Source organism: Bicyclus anynana, chromosome 15, assembly GCF_947172395.1.
Source record: "Bicyclus anynana chromosome 15, ilBicAnyn1.1, whole genome shotgun sequence".
In the NCBI taxonomy this organism is placed as follows: domain Eukaryota; kingdom Metazoa; phylum Arthropoda; class Insecta; order Lepidoptera; family Nymphalidae; genus Bicyclus; species Bicyclus anynana.
In genome coordinates this window covers 14,009,448-14,029,411 of record NC_069097.1, presented here as the reverse complement: position 1 = coordinate 14,029,411, position 19,964 = coordinate 14,009,448, and the positions used below count along the sequence as shown (strand labels likewise).

Genomic DNA, 19,964 nt, shown 5'->3' with positions numbered 1-19,964 from the left:
AAATTTATACTTATTAGATTTTTATACCGAATACAAATGGATTTAATTTTTAAATATAAACAAAGGTGATTAAGTATACAGAGATTAAAGATGATATTTTATACATTTATTACAAACAATATTATTAAAGGTAAAATGTGGAATAGTCTTAAATTATAGTGTCGTATAGCCCGTATTGCAACATGCTAAGTACCTAAGTATCTTGGAAACAGATATCTTGTAAGTTAGGCGAGACGCGAGTGGTGGAAAATTGTATACCAAAATTTCGTGATGGCAATTTTTCTCAACTTCCCCTGTCTCCATACAAAATAGGGTACGTTGATTTTAGCGGTGTTGATTTTTATCATTCTGATTATTGTAAATACATATCACATTTCAACAGGCAGTGTTGCAAGCTCAAAACGTCATTATTGGTTATTTTATTGCAATAGTGTTGCAAGTGTAAAGAGGTTGATAATTCCCGTATATAAACGATTTACCCTCATTTCATTTTCATAATAAAATTCATTTTCAGATTTCTATTCCATTCAGATTCATAGATATTCTTATTTCAGATAAGTTCTAATATCTCCATCGGCGCGTATTGATTTTCTAATGTAAATTTGTATTTTCCATACTGACTTAGTTAGTTTGTATCGTTTTTTATCGTGTGGAAATCCTCTAAGACATGACAACACAGAAAGACGCGGAGATTTTATTGGACTCTTGAAGACTAAAACTCACAAAGTTCCATATCTCCTATTATTATTTATCATTGTGAATCTTCTCGTATCCCTTTATCAACCTCTTTTTACTTACAGCAATGTTGCCCACACCATTTTCCTTGTTAAAAGAATTTATTTAAAACATGTAAACAAAAACAGGCGTCGTTATCTATTTTCTTAAAAGACTTAATTTACGATTACACATTGTATTCTTAATGATTCCGTAGATATTCTGTTGGCATTTGCTCACTATTTCGTTACGTTTTTTGCTCAATTACCCGTGTATTGGATATACCTTATACTTTTTTAGCGTTTAGACTGTATATGAATTATAAGCACGTCTGAAACTAACGAAAATTGTCGGTATTTGTCCGGAAAATTTCGATCCTAAATCATCAGCTACGACATGCGATAATTTGATGATTAGGAGTTTCTTGACTAGTTGGATGAAGGCCGACCAATATTTCAGGCATGTTTATAACTCAATAGAACCTTATACTATGCAGTTAAAAGTGTTAGTTTATCGTCATTTATCTACCATTTAAATATTTTTGTATAATACTTATTAGAGAGCACGGTTTTGCTTTTCTTTTGATACTATTTGTTAAGCTTGAGTTATTCTTGTCAGTGAGAAATTGATATATACCAGTAAAAGATTGAGATTTTATTACCTCTAAAAATGCAAATTTTAAAATAAAGTGTCTCTTAAGCAATTAATGGGAAATCATTCATTTTTAGAAAATTAATGTAAGTCATACAATCATTAAAATAATTTCTTTTATAGAGGTAATAACATCTTGAACCAGCATAGGTCGTTTAAAAATGAGTAGCGATTTTTTTTTAATAGTCAAAAGCGATAATGTATTGGAATATTTTTGCTAAATTATGCATTTGCCGTCCGTTATTATTTTTTTTGGCGAAATTTTTTTGTCTCGATCATTATTCATTTTGAATCACGCTTATCTAATTCGCTGGAGTCGTTAGCACTGACATTTAGTTAGGTTCGTACCATGTTCCTAGCATTAAAACACGTAATATTTATTTTTAGCACCAGGCTCCAGTAGCCGACACCTTTAAAGCTTTGGTGCGATGCGGGCAAAGTTCGTAGAGTAACCAAATTGGGCAAAGTTAATAGACTAGGTAAAGAAGACAACTTTGTATATTTAACAATTTTAAAATTCACGATTAAATTGTAAAAATATGTGACAAATCTAAAACCCTGCCACATGAGATATAGAAATCTATTGAGAGATTAAGAAATCTAAAACTTTTTATTGCTTTTATTTTTTAATTTTGCTTTTCCGAAATAACTAACGTACAACTTGATTGTCGAAGTGGGATAAGCTCTACGAATTAAATACTCAGTCAAAGCTGTTACGTTCAAACTTAGATGAATTTGTCATTATAAGTTTCGTATCCTCCTTGGGGTCCTTGTTGTATCCATAAGTAACTATGAGCTTGACTTTGTAAATAGATTACACTTTACAATACGTACTTCTACCTGCTCAGTTGTTAGATTACTTATCATTAATGCACTATTTTTTTTTACTTCAAATTTTTTTTAGAAGAAAATGTTTAATTATTTACTTTATCCAGTCCCGACTTTTTAACTGTACGAACTATGCCCGTAGCAGATTTATTATGGCCATTATAATTTATACTGTATCCTATTTTTATTGTGCTTCTATAACAAATGGAATCAAATTCCGAAGCAATTTCTATGTTAACTGTGCTTAATAGGAAGAAAACTCCAAGTTATATCTTACTTTATAGTAATAGTGAGTGCTACCCAATTATGTATACTTACTTATATTTTAAGTTGTTAACAAATAAAAGGAGAGATTAAGATTGCATTGTGAAAACTATACTTTGCATTAAATACTTATTATTATCAAGAGCGTCAATTGTATCAAATACAATGTTTAAGTAAAAAAATATAAAAATAATCCGTGCTAAGCTTAAAAAATAATTTAGTTAAGTGTCTTAGATTAATAATGCTTAGGAAAAAATAACTTTTTGCATGTGTGTGCTGTGTTTTTTTCTGTATTACGCATACATATGCAACAGTGTTGCCATTGAAAAATGTTTACCTAAAATCGAGGAAATTAACGAGACGTGTTTAACTATGAAGACTGACGGTGCAGGTTGTTTTGAGCCATAAATGGCTTTAATAAATTGTCAAAATTATTGACTAAGCCTTATTAACCTAAGTTAAGAGTATAGATGATTTGGAAGTCATTGTGTAGCGAAATATTTTTCAAACTAGTTGCCTACCATGACGAAATTTGGTCCTAAAAGTTAAAAGTTTAGGAACTCATAAACCGTGCAAAAACTCACATGTTGAAAGTAAATTTAATGAAAAAGAAATGTCACAAAATGGTAGCCGGCTAGTTCAAATTCCTTTATAATAAAATGCATTTATTAGTGATCTCAGGCGTATAAAACTACTCATAAGAACCTTTTGACAAAATTGTAAAATTATGAATGTGTTTAATTTTTAAAAGATTGTTTTGGATTTTTTTTAATCATTGTATATGACTGCTTATTAAAACACTGTTTCCTTATTTATGTAAAAGACAAAATGAAGGTTATATTGCACTTGTAAATAAATAAGCAGTCTTTAAAAAATAGCATGGTTGATCGATTATTTTCAAAATTATCATCTTATGTAAGTATCTGCAGCACAGCAGAGCAAAGCTTCTGTTAAACACAACTTTAATTTTCGCAGCGTATGTTGTTAGTCGTCAATATACTTTATTTGAATATTTTTAGTTACTTTTATATAACATTATACAATACAACATTCATATGTAATTACAGTAAACAAAAAAAAATAGAACGATCATATACAATCATATAAATGTAAAATTATAATTGTATATTTTGCTACTAAATTTAAATCACGGTATATTTTGATTTTCGCTTTTTTATATACAAAACTTTAGTAAAACTAAGTATTTAATTAGTACTAAAAGCAAAGCCATCCTTTTCACTATTTTCTCTGCGGAAAAGAGCAACTTTATTTTTAGTTCATATTAGTTTTGTTAAAGTTATGTATAAAATTTAAATATTTTGCAGTTTCGATCAACCAGAATGTATTGATAATTTTGATTGTTCATTCATTATACAAAAAATAATTGTGCATGCGGTTATATGTGACAACCATTTACAACTCTTACTAGTTAAGTATATAAAATAATATTTTATTTTACCCACTTTATTATCTAGAGAAAAGATTAATAATATTTTGCGAGTTTAAAATTTTTAAACATGGCAATACATTTTCGTGAACGTGCACAATTTATTACATGGTAACCCTTTAATAAATCGAATGTAATTTAATCTATCTCTAAATATAATATACAATCCAACCACGCGTAGTTAAGTAAAATGGAACGTATTTTTTTGATAGTTGGCTACGAATTATTTCATTGTCTTCCATTTACGATGTAGTCATTAATACCTTAATGAGGTTTTATAATATGTTTCAACTGTTTATCGATTATCGTTTTCCGGTTATTTGCACTACACTATAATATAGTTTAAAAAAAAAGAATTAAAATAACGCAGCCACTGCGTTCGAGTGCAATACAAGTTTGTTTCAGCGTTATATTGTGTATTATATTTTAAAACTATTATTATTAAGACTACTTATTAATTTTTCTAGAACCGTTACAGTTGCCACTCTATACAATTATACATTTTTAGTCACACGCGCTATTGTTTTCTGTAAAATTCTTCTCAATAGTTACTTACATAATCATTTACTTTCTGAGGTTCAAACGTTAATCTTGAAACTGTTTGCGTAGGATGTAGTAGGACTGGCTGCTGTGACGGTTCTGGTCGTAGCTACACAAATAATTGGTAGCCAACATGGATGGCCTATTATTTTTACTGTGACGCGACCGTCACGCTTACACTGCCACTCTCGCCAACCGCTGTCACAAAATATATGAAAACAGAATAAATAATTAAATAATTAATTTTTATCACAATAGAGACTTGTTGAAACAGTTCCACAATAAAAATAAGACGTTGTTGAATTTTTTATAAAAGATAAAACATATTAGAATATAATGATCTTGTAGTCTGGAATGATTTTTTTGTAAAGATTCTATTGCGTAGTATTCATAGCGTCCCGGACGTGCGTCGCCCATTCAGCTTATTTTTGCTACAATTATTTACTAACAATAAATGTTTACTTATACCGATATAGTACAATAGTTATACAGATTTTACAAGATATACAATAGATTTTTATACAACAAAGCCGTGATATACATTAATTACAAAGATTTTGTTTTTTAATATGAAGCGTAATAGGCGACGCAGGTTGGGCGTACGGTTTCAGTGAAATGGGTGCTGTTATATATTATTACTTGTACATATTTATTGTAATATACGACAATAGACTGGTAATTTTACACTGTTGTTAGGTTTCTACAGATGTATCCACCGGGGCTGGAGGGAGGCGACGACGTTCGCTCGACATATTGTGATCGCGTTCATTGTCTTCCATCTATAGTTTTTTTCGTGAATATGTCTAGTATCGAGAGATTCTTTACGTGGTTTTTAAAGAAACATTTGCTAGGCTTCATCCAGACAATGAGATAACTAACAAAGCTCTCCCTTTTAAACAAACGCACCTACTCTTAAAAATAGTGACGTAAACAGTTTTGAACTAGAATATGGAAAAGGCAAAATAAAGAAACTAGTATACCTTTCTTTGATATGATTACCGAGAATCTTTAAATTATGTGCTTTGAAGAATGTTATGGCTCAAAAGTCCATCTTAGTCGCGATTTTGTAAGCCTTTCCATCGACAAGACACAATTAAGTTGATTCTATTTTCACAATAGCTAGTCACCATTCCATCATCTTGAATTATTTAATTGCAGCTTACCAAATCACAAGTCTTTCGTAGTACTAATATATTTCATTTTCATTTAAACTAATATCGTAATTTGAGATATCTATTGGGTTATTTATTCCCTAATTTGATCGCTTTGAGATATCAAATGGAAGTAACCGCTTTCTATATAAAATAAGCAACGACATATTAAGTGTTATTTTTTGTATGACTCCCTGAAGTTGCAATGTAATGGCGTCTACTGATTCGCGCATCAAGCGGATTTTAGCATTCTTTGTATAAAAAGTCATACAAGTGTGTCCACCGATCCGCATCGTACGGATTGCATCGAACGGATTTTATCTACCGTAAAATTAAAAATCCGTTTGATGCGATGCAGATAAGTGGACGCATACGTTTAAAGGTCGTTCAAATTAACTCGGTTGACTTTATCCAAGACACCGAATAACTTTTCACAGTTTAAAAATTGTATCGGCCTAACAATTCGTCTTCCTCAAGCCCCGCCCACATGTTACAATAGAATATATTTTCTTACATACAAAGACACCGAAATAGACTATATGAAATTGATTTTAGACAATCCCAGAATACAAGATCGAACTTTTTACACACAACAGTTCAAACTGAGATTTTTAATTTACGTTACATCCATATTATTTTTTTCAAAAGCAGTTGGTTGCGATATGGTCACAAAGATCCAGGCGAAAAAAATTAAACGTTGGCATATTTAAAAAAAAAAAAGTAAAAATTGTAAATATTTTTTCTAGTTCTTCCAAAATGATATCAGTATTAAATACAAAATTTGTCTTTGGTTAGATCAAAAATGTATGTGTGATCTGTAGGGAGATTTTAATTAGACCTTCTCGGTGTAATTTTTTATAATAATTAATTAATTACATATTAATTTTTTTTTAGTTACTTATAACGTTTATTTTCATTACGGTATATTTTAAACTAAATTGTATAACGATCTTGCCTAGATTTGCATTTATGTTAGTTACGTATACGTTTTGAAGTTGATACCATCGTATTTATGTATATTATTATTATTATTGTATTAAGGGTTTTGTTTGTTTTTTTTGTCATTAATAGAAGTAAAATGTTGTAAAAAGTAAGCTCGTTGTATTTTATCAAATAAACACTTTTTAGTCCAACTGAAGCAATATAGTGCAGTTTTATTTCTAATTCTAATTCTAGTTTATACCTAAAATCTGTTTAAAATGCACAGGTGATGTATACACTCGTAAATCTGAGATGCAATCTAAGCACAGTACCAAAAGATAAACACAAAAGATTTTTAAGGAAGCTATAGTCTCTTCACCATCATATAATTTAATGGCAGAAAAGGAGAGGGAATATGACGTGATAATCTTCAATAACCATGATATCCCAGTGGATTAGACCTCTGCCTCCGGAAGGAAGTGGGTTCGAATCCGATCCGGGCATGCACCTCCAACTTTTCAGTTGTATGCATTCTAAGAAATTAAATATCTCGTGTCTCAAACAGTGAAGGAAAAACATCGTAAGGAAACCTGCATACCAGAGAATTTTATTAATTCTCGGCGTGTGTTAAGCCCAAACCGGATTGGGCCAGCGTGGTGGACTATTGGCGTAACCCCTCTCATAAAGAGAGAAAACTGTAGCTCAGCAGTGAGCCGAATATGTGTTGATAATGAATCTTCGACGATATTGATAATGACCCCAAGACTGAGGGCTCAACGTTGTTCTGTACGAGACGCGGGGTTGCAAAATAATTTCCTAACTTCGGGCTTGGATTTTTTACTAAGAATTTCTTGGAAGGAAAGCTGAATTATATTTCATAGTCCGACCCATGACCATGTGATTTGTAACATTGGCTTACCACTAGATCAATTTAGTTCTAGTTGTACTAGGTATGGGCCATAATAGAAGGCTCAAAGTCACTCAGCGGGCGAAGGAGCGAAATATGCTTAGAGTTTCTTTCTTTAATCGAATCAGAAATGAGGAGATCCGCAGACGAACCAAAGTCATTGAATTGAGTTCAGCGAATCGCGAAGCTGAAGTGGCAATGGGCAGACCATAGTTCGAAGAACCGATGGACGTTGGGGTATCAAGGTGCTGGAATGGCAACCTCGCACCGGAAAGCTCATTGTTGGTTGATCCCCCACTAGGTGGACTGAGGACATCAAGCGGGTTGCAGGGAGCCGCTGGATAGTGGCGGCTCGAGATCGTTTTGTTTGGAACTCCATGCAAGAGGCTTATGCCCATCGATTGTTAATGACGATAATGATGATCTACATTATAAGATTCTTGTATTCTAAACCCTAGCCCGTAGCCGTGTGCTTGAGAAAAGTAGACGCAAATGTAAATGCAAACCGCAAAAGCAAATTATGCACTAGCCCTGAAGAAATTGACAACTTAGGTATAAAAAAACACCCGGTATCGTGGAGTAGAGAAAGGAGATACACGAGTCCCAGAGCACTATCTCTGCCAAACTGGCAACTTTCCACTGATGTTCAAGGTAGCTCGGCGATCCACAGCATCTAAAGCAGCCAACTGGTATTTTGCAGAGCCATCAAAAAGATGGTTCCAGTTCCCCAAGCCAAGACCAGATATATAGTAATAAATTTAACTTGATGATATGCAATTTAAGTGTAGACAGGTACGACAAAATTATTTTTCTTCATAATTTTATTTCTTGAATTTTCGATATAATAATAGTTATTCTGCTATTAGGGACAAAAAACAATCAATCTAACAAATCAAAGATCATTAAAATTGGTCCAGTCGTTCTGAGTCTAAATACCCGACTTTTACGTTTATAACCTGTGTACCGCGAATCACGCTTCTAGTTCTTGGTGATGAACCATATAAAAAATATCTAATAAATTGAACAACAAAACGGGGATCCCCTGGCACAGTCCCTCGATCATTTTCTTTCACCACTTATTCCTATAGAAAAATATTCACCTAACTCTTGCGGTCTATAGTCTCGCATCTACAGTTGGTAAAATGTGACGCTTATGTTAAAAAAAATTGACAAGCAAGGACATAACAAAAATATTATGTTTATTATAAGTGGACTGTGGAGGATGAATATAAAAACCAGCTTGTAAAATAGCATAATGTATTTTCAATCACATTAAACTAACCATTGGTTAGCAATTCCGCACAATAAACTATTTGTTTATAATCTAAGTTTTAGTTCAATCATGATGGTTAAACCCATTAAATTGAAATTCAACATTGCATGCATAACATGCATTGGTCCAAAAACAACTACTATCACAATCATATTGATATCAACATCACTAAACTAATTTGAGATAAGAGCTGTGATAGCCCAGTGGATATGACCTCTGCCTCCGATTCCGGAGGATGTGGGTTCGAATCCGGTCCGGGGCATGCACCTCCAACTTTTCAGTTGTGTGCATTTTAAGAAATTAAATATCACGTGTCTCAATCGGTGAAGGAAAACATCGTGAGGAAACCTGCATACCAGAGAATTATCTTAATTCTCTGCGTGTGTGAAGTCTGCCAATCCGCATTGGGCCAGCGTCGTGGACTATTGGCCTAACCCCTCTCATTCTGAGAGGAGACTCGAGCTCAGTAGTGAGCCGAATATGGGTTGATGACGACGAAACTAATTTGTAACATTCATTATATTATATTCTCCATTTAAACAATTTAATCTTCATTCTTCGGATGTGACAATTAGAGCCAACAACAAGCATTGGTACTCCTAATATTCCTATTCTTTTGTTGTTTGGTTTCAAAACAACCCCTTTCAGGAACATGCGTTTCTGTATATATTATTTTTCACTTATTCTCTGTTTATACAATTTAATCTTCATTCTTCGGATGTGACAATTAGATCCAACAAAAAGCATTGGTACTCTTAATATTCCTATTCTTTTGACAACTTAGGTATAAAAAAAAACACCCGGTATCGTGGAGTAGAGAAAGGAGATACACGAGTCCCAGAGCACTATCTCTGCCAATCTCTGCCAAACTGGCAACTTTCCACTGATGTTCAAGGTAGCTCGGCGATCCACAGCATCTAAAGCAGCCAACTGGTATTTTGCAGAGCCATCAAAAAGATGGTTCCAGTTCCCCAAGCCAAGACCAGATATATAGTAATAAATTTAACTTGATGATATGCAATGAAAGTGTAGATAGGTACGAGAAAATTATTTTTCTTCATAATTTTATTTCTTGAATTTTTCGATATGATAATAGTTATTCTGCTATTAGGGACAAAAAACAATCAAAGATCATTAAAATTGGTCCAGTCGTTCTGAGTCTAAATACCCGACTTTTACGTTTGTAACCTGTGTGCCGCGAATCACGCTTCTAGTTCTTGGTGATGAAACATATAAAAAAAAATCTAATAAATTGAACAACAAAACCCTGCCACATTCTTTCGATCATTTTCTTTCACCACTTATTCCTATAGAAAAATATTTACCTAACTCTTGCGGTATAAAGTCTCGCATCTATTGTTGGTAAAATGTGACGCTTATGTTAAAAAAATTGACAAGCAAGGACATAACAATAGTAGATTGTTATACAAGGGGCTAAAAAGACCCATTATATACGAGGTATTTTTAGGGCCCGAGACGAAGGCAAGGGCCGCCTAAATAGAAACCGAGTTTATAATGGGTTTAGCCCCACGTGTTACACTCTGCTTTTCACTACGATTGCGAGAAAATAAAATAGTTTAGTACAATATTCAATGATTTATTTTAATTGAAAATTAAATGTACAAAGTCTACAATTTTGGATATTAAGGGAGATGCTTTTACCCGGTAACATAATTTCCGACTACTTTGAAGATGAATAATAAGTAGGTATGTAAGATAAACGTGGGAGGTAATAGTTTAAAAAACTCCTTTCGTAAGTGAATCCATTCGTTGTTGTTTTCTCCACTTATAAAATTTTTCGTAGGTATCGTAGGTAAGTATTTAAGTAGGTAAATGCGTCTCGACTTTGATGGTAACAGATTGAAAATATCATCCATCTCCAAATAAGGATCACCATCCTCACTAGACGAAGACAAAAATAACAATTATTGTTGAAAAATATGTAAGTTACGGTCACAAATTTACAATGAATTTCGGAAAAAAAACAAGTGTGTATTATTCACGCCAATTGTTTTTTAAATTCTCGCTTTTTAATTTTATTTTTTTCACATGAGAAAAAGGCAAAGGTATTACACCGTAAAGGATGTCCCATGTCTTCAAATCTCGCTCTATTCGCAACTCAATAAAAATTAAATAAAAAAATAAACGCATTCCACAGACAAGAACGCTGCATTTCATTCCAATTTAAAGTTTTTTATTTATTTTTCAAAACAATCATTGCCTTACCTATAATGATTCTATTTTCGAATAAAACCTCCTCTGTTTTATAGTAGGCTAGTACTCGTAACAGACAAGAAAAAACAAAATTACTTTAGCCCCTAGAGGCTAATATGCTTGTTTAGCCCCGCTGTGGAGTGGTAATATGACAGTGTTTTTGAGCAAGAGTAGTGAAAAAATATTATGTTTATTATAAGTGGACTGTGGAGGATAAATATAAAAACCAGCTTGTAAAATAGCATAATGTATTTTCAATCACAATAAACTAACCATTGGTTAGCAATTCCACACAATAAACAATTTGTTTATAATCTAAGTTTTAGTTCAATCATGATGCATGATCACATTGCATGCATAACATGCATTGGTCCAAAAACAACTACTATCACAATCATATTGATATCAACATCACTAAACTAATTTGTAACATTCATTATATTATATTCTTCACTTATTCTCCATTTAAACAATTTAATCTTCATTCTTCGGATGTGACAATTAGAGCCAACAACAATCATTGGTACTCCTAATATTCCTATTCTTTTGTTGTATAGTTTCATAACAACATCCTTAAGAAGCATACGTTTCTGTATATATTATTTTTCACTTATTCTCCGTTTATACAATTTAATCTTCATTCTTCGGATGTGACAATTAGATCCAACAAAAAGCATTGGTACTCTTAATTTTCCTATTCTTTTGTTGTTTGGGTTCAGAACAATCCCCTTCATGAACATGCGTTTCTGTATGTGTATGCATGCTCAAAATCATTCTCCACGCTTCAGCAGTTTGTTAATACTATCCTTATTCATGTAAATGCATACATCCATAAACGTGAGAGCCAACAACAGACACTGTCCCAGCATGTCCTTCTGCAAATCTTTTTGGTTTCTAAACATAGCAACCAATTTATCAGGTACATGTACTTGAGAATTGTTCTCTCTGTTTTTAACCTCTTGCAGCAGTGTCTCCACGGTTTGGTCGGTTGACACTCTTTCGTTACCAACAAGAGTGCCGTACAATCTAAAAAATATAATTTGAATCGTAAATTGGATTCCTTAACATTGAATTATAATCAACTAGCGGACGCCCGCGAAATAATCCACATGCAAAACAATAGAAAACTGCGTATCCATCCTCTTGAATTTCTCTATCTAATGATTAAAACCGCATTAAAGTATACGAACATAAAGACAACGGGAAGAAATATCTATAAATAATGCTTTTTCAAGGACAAAGAAAATATATAGAATCTTTAGAAGACTAGCTTAACAATTTAATTCTTATTTGTATTTACCTTTATCAGAATGGGAATGACAGGGAACATTATTTAGCGGGATCGTCACAAGAAAATATCAAACTGTCTTACAACCATTTGACTTTAGACAGTAAATTCTAAGCCCTTTTCTATTTTTGTCTTCAAGAACTTGACATAACCTGAAGGGCTAAGGCACTTTAGATGGTGGTTCATCACAATGACAACCCTTGGAAAGACAGGCTGCACAAAAGAGGCAATTAAAATCTTGAAAACTGAAGAGTTTTGCCCTGAATTCGTAGTTGCTACCCAACCGCGTTTACATTGCACGATAAAAGCTAAAATCGTAACGCGATAAATATTAGAAAGTGGTATTTTTAACAGGTTAGGTACCCAAAAAATTTATTACTAAACAAACTCAGAAATTGAGTTAAGGTACTGTATAGGTTCATAATATTCATTAGGTTTGCTAGAACCATAAATATTAATAGTCACTACCTATTTAATGTGATGAATTATTACGTATTTGGAAAAATCGGGATTGGAGAGAGATTGAGATGATAATAGGTACCCAAAAACTAAATTTGATCGCTAATGCAACATATCCCGGAAAATGGAAACCAAGTGAAAACGACTTCGTTTCATGTGTTGGTTACGTTAAATTTAACCAAATTGGTGTCAACCCAATTTTCAACACCATTTTTAGGTTATGAATAATATGGATATGGATGTCAGTCTAATAAACGTACATTCTAATAGACTAAACAAATTAAGTATATAAATCGTAAAATTGAAGATTGGATAATGGCGTAATAAAGCCAACCAACGCCATCTAGCGGAGAAATAAAAAGACATAATCTTAAAACTGTTCACTAGATGTCGCTTATCGTAAAAAATCGCTTAATATTATGTAACTTACCTAAATGGAAGTGTTGGTCTGAGGAAAAACACTTTCTGTTTCAGAGTATCGTTGGCTTTTTCTTCAGTTTCCCTGTTAAAAAGATAAAGTGAACTTTGTGAAATAAACAAAGTAATTAATTGAATATTTTTGGATTTATTCCAGAGATATTGTAAATGTAACAGTTTCAAAACACGCGTACAGATAGCGTACAGATCCTTTATCTACGCTAGAGCCATTCTGGCGGGTATGTTGCGAATATATGATATCGCTACACTGCACTTAGTTTTTTTGTTATCTTACTTAATATTTTGGTTACAAGAAAAGAATAATCTACAAGCAATCTAGCGCTGCATTTTTTAATACTACGCAATGACTTACCTAACTAATATTTCTTTTTTTATTAAGCTTAATAAAGTAAAAAATCCAGTTTTATAGAAGTATAATAATGGAAATATAAGACGTAAATTGAATTAATTTATACTACAATATTAAAATAACATAGAATAAAAATAAAATAATTGTGAAATAATTTATGTTGCGACATCTTTTTTGTTTAAAACAGCATCTCTAGTACATTTCGCTGCAATTCATTAGACAAAACTTTACCTAAAAAGCCTAAATTGACGATAGTCATCATACCACATTTCGGCTTTGGCCGTTACCACCGGCCGGCAAAGACGTACCGCCAAGCGATTTAGCGTTCCGGTATGATGCCGTATAGAAACCGAAAGGAGTGTGGATTTTCATCCTCCACCTAACAAGTTAGCCCGCTTCGATCTTAGATTGCATCATCACTTACCATCAGGTGAGATTGTAGTCAAGAGGTAACTCGCAAAGAACAAAAAAAAACATCGTATGTAGTACGTACCAGTCTGCACAAACAGTTTGTCTGGCATTTATAAGTGCGACGATCATTGCTATGAGTTGTGACTTTTGTAAGTTAACACTCAACACTTTGGGGTTGTTGGGGTCGCTGCCAGCCGCTCGGAGACTGCTGGCCTCGGCTTTCATAACATAGATATCTGCTGATGGCAACTTCTTGGTGACATCCCATGCCTGCGTCGGAAAAACGGTTTGACATCAGAAGCGTATTAAAAGAGCAAAACACGATTATTGAACCTATTAGGTGTATAAATTCCAATTAAAAATGTCACCAATAAAGTTGCAGAGAATAACCATGAGTGGAGTCCCGGAATTGTGATTGATGTGCGTAGGGTTAAAAACATCTTTTAAAACTAGTAACCACTCCTCTTCTCCACTCAAGTCATTCTCCCCGCCTATCCCAAAATAATCCTAGAATAGCATTAAATATAGGATTCATATAAATGAAGGATTATCCAATAAAAGGTGTGGACGTCACGACAAGAATGAGATAGTCGCCTATATAGCCAGCACTCGGCTTCCCACTACTCCCCATCTAACTAACAAAACACTTCGTACTTTCTCATCATCGTATTACACCAAGGATTTGATGAAATAATTTAACCCTACATAACAAGTAGAAGTACCCTAAATTTTTTTTTCCAAGATTTTATTTAATGCTGTATCTGATTATTATCATTTATACCCATAGTACTAAACAATTACAATTTTTGAAACATAACTGCAGGCAGATACACAGACGTTATATTATGACATTGGCTACAGAATCCTCTGAAGACTAAAATAATAAATAAAAGTATAAGTGAATGTGCGCTATATAAAAACATTATATATTTGTGGATGTCTCTATATGTTTTTTGTTAGTGTACGTAAATAAAGAAATGAATAAATAAGAATAAAAAGAATTTTACTTAGAAACACAGATATACCTAGAACCATGAAAAATGTTACAATCTGTGGTAAAAATTACTTACAATATCCAGAATATTAGTGATTTGCATCTTATTGCTCTCTGGATACTCAATGTGGTAGTACTTCCACTCCTGTATCTCGTAGTTGTCCCTGTCAATGAGTGCCCAACACACTGAGTTCACTGTAGTGAACACCGCTACCACTGATTTGCAACTCTAAAACAGTATAATATTATAATAATAGTATAATATTGATTGTAGTATAATTGTAAAACTTTGCCTCTATAAAAGACTTAACAATATGTAGAAATTATAGTACAGTAAAAGAATTTTATTTGTGAGGGATACATTCTGTAATTTTGGAGGCTTCGGCTGTGGCTAGTTACCACCCTACCAACAAAGACGTACCACCAAGTGATTTAGTGTTCTGGTACAATGTTGTGCAGAAACCGAAAAGATTTCGGATTTTTATCCTCCTCCTAACAAGTTAGTCCGCCTCCATCTGAGACTGCATTATCACTTACCATCAGGTGAGATTGTAGTCACGGGCTAACTTGTAAAGAATAAAATTAAAATAAATAGATGTGCCGCGAATCCTGACACTGTGTATATGGAATGGGAATATAGGAGATATGTTCTTGAATGACAAAATAAAAAACAAATGTTTAAAAAAAATCAATTGTTGGCCATATTTGTTTATCTTCAGTCTTAGACAATAGTTTAAAGAATATTGTAATTTTTTCTTGCTTGACAATTTTTGAAAGCTTCTTTGATCCAAACAATTATCAATAGCATTCTTAAACCTTCACTTTACAGTCACATTATTGCATTGTCTTATTCCATTCACAATTTCAGCAATATTTGTAAGTTCACTGTAGCAAGTTCCATTGTCAAGGAACTCCTTAAACCTACGTCCTTTGGTCACACTCCAAGACTCTTGCTTGCTTGGAGATTTTCTCTCTGCCATGCAATGGACCAGATACCCGCATACTGAATTCATGGAACGCTAAGTTATTTGTCTCTCTAAATTTTTATATTTTACACCATTTTCGTCAGTCAGTGAATAACGAAATCTTTAGATGAAAATATAGGAATTGGTTTGCATTTTTTATTCTGTGAATAGTGAAAATGAGCATAAAAGAAGCGTGAATAAGGAGCTTCTTACTTATTTTACTGTTTTCCCTTGTATTGTTTTCAGGGTTTAAGCCCAATTTAGGGCTTACTACAAAAAAAGGGGAATCAACTTACCTATGTTCTAAAGCATGGAAAAATACCTGTCTCAAAGTTTCACTCAAGTGTGGATTCAATATTTGTCCCTTGATTTTTTTACTGAGATTCTGAACTTTTTTCTGTGGCCCATTTATTAAACTGTTGAACAGTTTATCAGCATGTTTCTCTGTAAAACCATCAATGGATTTTATATCTGACAGTGACTTTAATTGACCATTATTTTTTAACCATGACGAGATGTTCTTTAATCTTGCTTTAGTGATGTCATAACTGCAATACACAAGGTAAAAGATATTAGCTTAATTTTAAATCTATATCTATACTAATATTACAAACAGGTAAAGTTTGTGTGGTTGTCAGGTGTAATCTCTGCATATACTAAACTGATTTTAAAAAATTTTAACCAATACACAGCCACATTATGTGACTGTCATAAGGCTATATTTTATCCCTGTATTATTTCTGCATTATTCCCTAAGGAATGGTAACTATTTATTATTCATTAAAAGTTAGCCCTTGATTACAATCTCACTTGATGACAAGTGATGATGCAATTTGTGATGGAAGCGGACTAACTTGTTAGGAGTAGGTGTTTATTCGTTAACGCCGCTACTACTGAAGCGATTTGTCTGAAATTTGGAATAGAATTAGATTTTACTTTGGATTAACACATAGGTTATACTTTTATCCCGAAAAAATCCATGGTATCCCAAGATTTGCGAAAATTGATGATTATGATGATATGAATGTTTGTTACTCTTTCACGCCTCGACTAATGAACCGAATTAGCTGAAATTTAGTATTAAGATATATTACAGCCTGGATTAATACATAGAATTACTTTTTATTCCTTTAAGAAAAATTATTATTTCTATTTATTTCTTTTAAGAAAAACTAAATCCCACGCGGACGAAGTCGCGGACGTCCGCTAGTTCGAAATAAAGCATTTTAAACATATGTTTCACCGCGATACTGGATGAAGAATGTAGAATAACTGTACCTTGACAAACTGGAAGTATTCTCATTTATAATTTGCAATATCTTTTCTTTCTGAGACTCTGAATATTTATTCTCCAACTCGACGCTGTAACATCTAGTAAACACTGCAAATACCCCACGGGGAACCTGGAAACAATACAAACTGTTGACAAATCTTAAGAACAGCAAAATTTAATTTATCTAATTATGGAGTACTTTTTACCCAAAATTTGTGGTTTACTAAACTAAACATTTTCTTTAAATATAAGATTTACTTTCTTTTTAATTTTATCTCTTATAATAACACTAAAATACCACTTTATATTTAAATTTTTAAGGTTATTTGCAGCATCCTTGTGATCCTTGTACTTTGTTTACATTTTCTTCGAAGTGACACTGACAAGTGACAATAAAAATAGACACTGACAATGACAACAACAGAGTGCTTTTTTAAGGGGCAGGGGGCAAAATATCATGCAAGAAAAAAAAGAAGATTCGTATTGATGACCTCCTCCTTTTTTTGAAGTCGGTTAAAAATACAAGAATAACACACACAACGCAACGGTCACACCACCGTGTGGTGATGCCGATTTTTGGGTGCCGGACAGTGTAAAGCTAGTGTTTTTGGAAGCCCAAAAACCAAAAAAAATAAATCTTTACATCTTCAAAAAAAACATACCGACTTAAATAAAAAGCGATAAATAACAATATATTATGTTCCTGCTGCTTTGCAGTTAAACCTACTGATCAATTTAAAGGCGGTGCTAACCAGTTGTTGTATTAATTCAAGCCATTTAAAGATTTAGGTTTTCCAGACAGTGTTCTTTCAGAAACAGCTTAAATTATACGTCACGGATTTAGCAGTACTATTAAAATTTAATGGTAAAAATGTTGAGATAAAAGTTTTGCGTTTTAAAATATAAATGTAAAGCGGGACGGGTTTGGTCTCCTTAGTTCATATAGTATGCGCGTTATCATCTGAGTCGTCCGGTCATAAAAGTCAAAAAAGATAGGAATGTGCAGCGCGCCTACCTGCGCACCCTAATTATCGATAAACGGCTACCTGCGCACGTGCTAATGATGAGTCAATAATGATTTGGACGATTCTGATTGGTCGGTTTCTAATGTAATTGCATTGCGTATTTTTTTTGCTATAAATGTGTTTACTGCAATTAAATAAATACATTCATGTGTTACTCGTTGCGCACTATGGATACTTTATTTTCTAACGTTGATCTGAAGAAATTACATGGCGATATTAGCCCTCAAGCTCGAACACTGATTCACAACGTATTCCTGTTTCTCAATGAATTGAAAAGTGATCCGAATAAAGTGGCTTCTCTAAATTTCAACAAACCACGTGAAATGGCCGCATTTGTTTGTGGTGTGAGCAGAGCGACAGTGGACCGAATCAAGACGGAAGTATCACAATCAGGCAGTACCTGTATACCAAGAACAAATTTTAAGAAACCACAAACCGTCACTAATATTGACGATTTTGATAAAAGTGTGTTGAAGCGAACTGTAGCTTCATTTTATGAGAATGGAGAGTATCCATCCGTGGCGAAAATTTTAGAAAAATTCCGTGAACAATTACCCGATTTTAAATGCGGCAACACTTCAATGAGAATACTACTGAAGGAGGTTGGGTTCCAGTATAAGAAAAATAGCGAAGGACGTAAATATTTAATGGAAAGAACTGATATTGTTTGTGCTAGAATGGACTTTTTAAGGAAATTGGATTTACTTAGAAGAACTAACGATCAGCGACCACGTTTCTATCTAGACGAAACATGGATTAATCAAAACCATGCAAGAAAGAGGATGTGGCTTGGAAGCAACGATGAAGGAGGTTTCAAGAATCAGCCTGTGGGAAAAGGCCAAAGATTAATAGTTTGCCATGCGGGTTCTGCAAGGACTGGCTTCGTTTCAGATGCGAAGCTAATATTTAAAGCGGTGAAATCAAAGGATGCTGATTACCACACAGAAATGGATGGCGAAACATATATGGCATGGTTTTCCGAATTCCTGAATCTACTTGAAGAGCCCTCAGTTATAATTGTCGATAACGCAAGCTATCATTCGATACAGTTGGAAAAGATACCCACAAGAAACACGAGGAAAGCTGAAATTCAAGAATGGTTGACAAAGAAAAAGATTCCATATTCCAGCAACGAAATTATTGAAGAATTAATAAGAAAAGTAAAAGCCAGTAACCCGCAGAAGGTCTACGCTTTAGACCATCTGGCAAATGAACGAGGTCATGAAGTAATAAGGCTCCCTCCATATCACTGTCAATATAACCCAATAGAATTAATTTGGGCACAAGTAAAGGGAGAAGTTGCGAAGAATAATAATACCTTCAAGATAGCAGATGTCGAAAATCACCTCCACCGAGCCATAGAAAATGTCACACGAGAAGACTGGGCCAAATGTGTTAGGCATGCCGAAGAACTTCAAAACAAAGATTTACAAAAAGCTCTAATTAGAGATCACGCGCCGCTTATAATAAATTTGGCAGAAGACGAAGATTCTGATGATGAAGACTCAGATGAAGATTAATTTTATTTAGTTAATAATTATATAATATGAAATATGTATTATATTAAATCAAATATTGTTAATTTTTTTAATTTTGTGAACAAGATACGATAATAAACTTTACTTATCGATAATATGTCTTTCATTGTTACACCCTTCACTAGACGGCTCCATAAGACCCATAAGTGCAAGCGAGATAGATATAGAGAAATGATTTATGGCCCTAAGACTCAGTTGTTAACGCGCGTACTATAGTGGGAGTGGTGCCGTAGGCAGGACCAAAGATTACAGTGTATTATTAGGCAGGACAAGTGGCATGAAACGCGGCAGGCCGAGTAACGTGACCGCACAAC

At 33.4% G+C, this 19,964-nt stretch overlaps 1 protein-coding gene across 1 annotated transcript; it reads right to left on the bottom strand.

Moving 5' to 3' along the window:
• Positions 1-11,141: 11,141 nt before the first annotated feature.
• LOC112054613 (uncharacterized) lies at positions 11,142-17,457 on the bottom strand. The gene is made up of 7 exons (XM_024094457.2): positions 17,294-17,457; positions 17,093-17,217; positions 16,137-16,362; positions 14,926-15,078; positions 13,938-14,125; positions 13,088-13,159; positions 11,142-11,936 (listed from the first exon to the last, which is right to left on the bottom strand). The coding sequence occupies exons 1-7, from the start codon at positions 17,321-17,323 to the stop codon at positions 11,681-11,683; spliced, it is 1,050 nt and encodes a 349-aa protein (XP_023950225.2). The 5' UTR covers positions 17,324-17,457; the 3' UTR covers positions 11,142-11,680.
• Positions 17,458-19,964: the final 2,507 nt, after the last annotated feature.

Excerpts from the sequence above, each read along its gene's own strand:
- LOC112054613 (XM_024094457.2), bottom strand. The coding sequence starts at position 17,323 with ATGTTTAGTTTAGTAAACCACAAATTTTGG. Across the intron at positions 16,363-17,092 it reads AATACTTCCAGTTTGTCAAG|TTATGACATCACTAAAGCAA; the intron begins GTACAGTTATTC and ends TGTGTATTGCAG. Across the intron at positions 15,079-16,136 it reads TGAGTGAAACTTTGAGACAG|AGTTGCAAATCAGTGGTAGC; the intron begins GTATTTTTCCAT and ends ATACTGTTTTAG.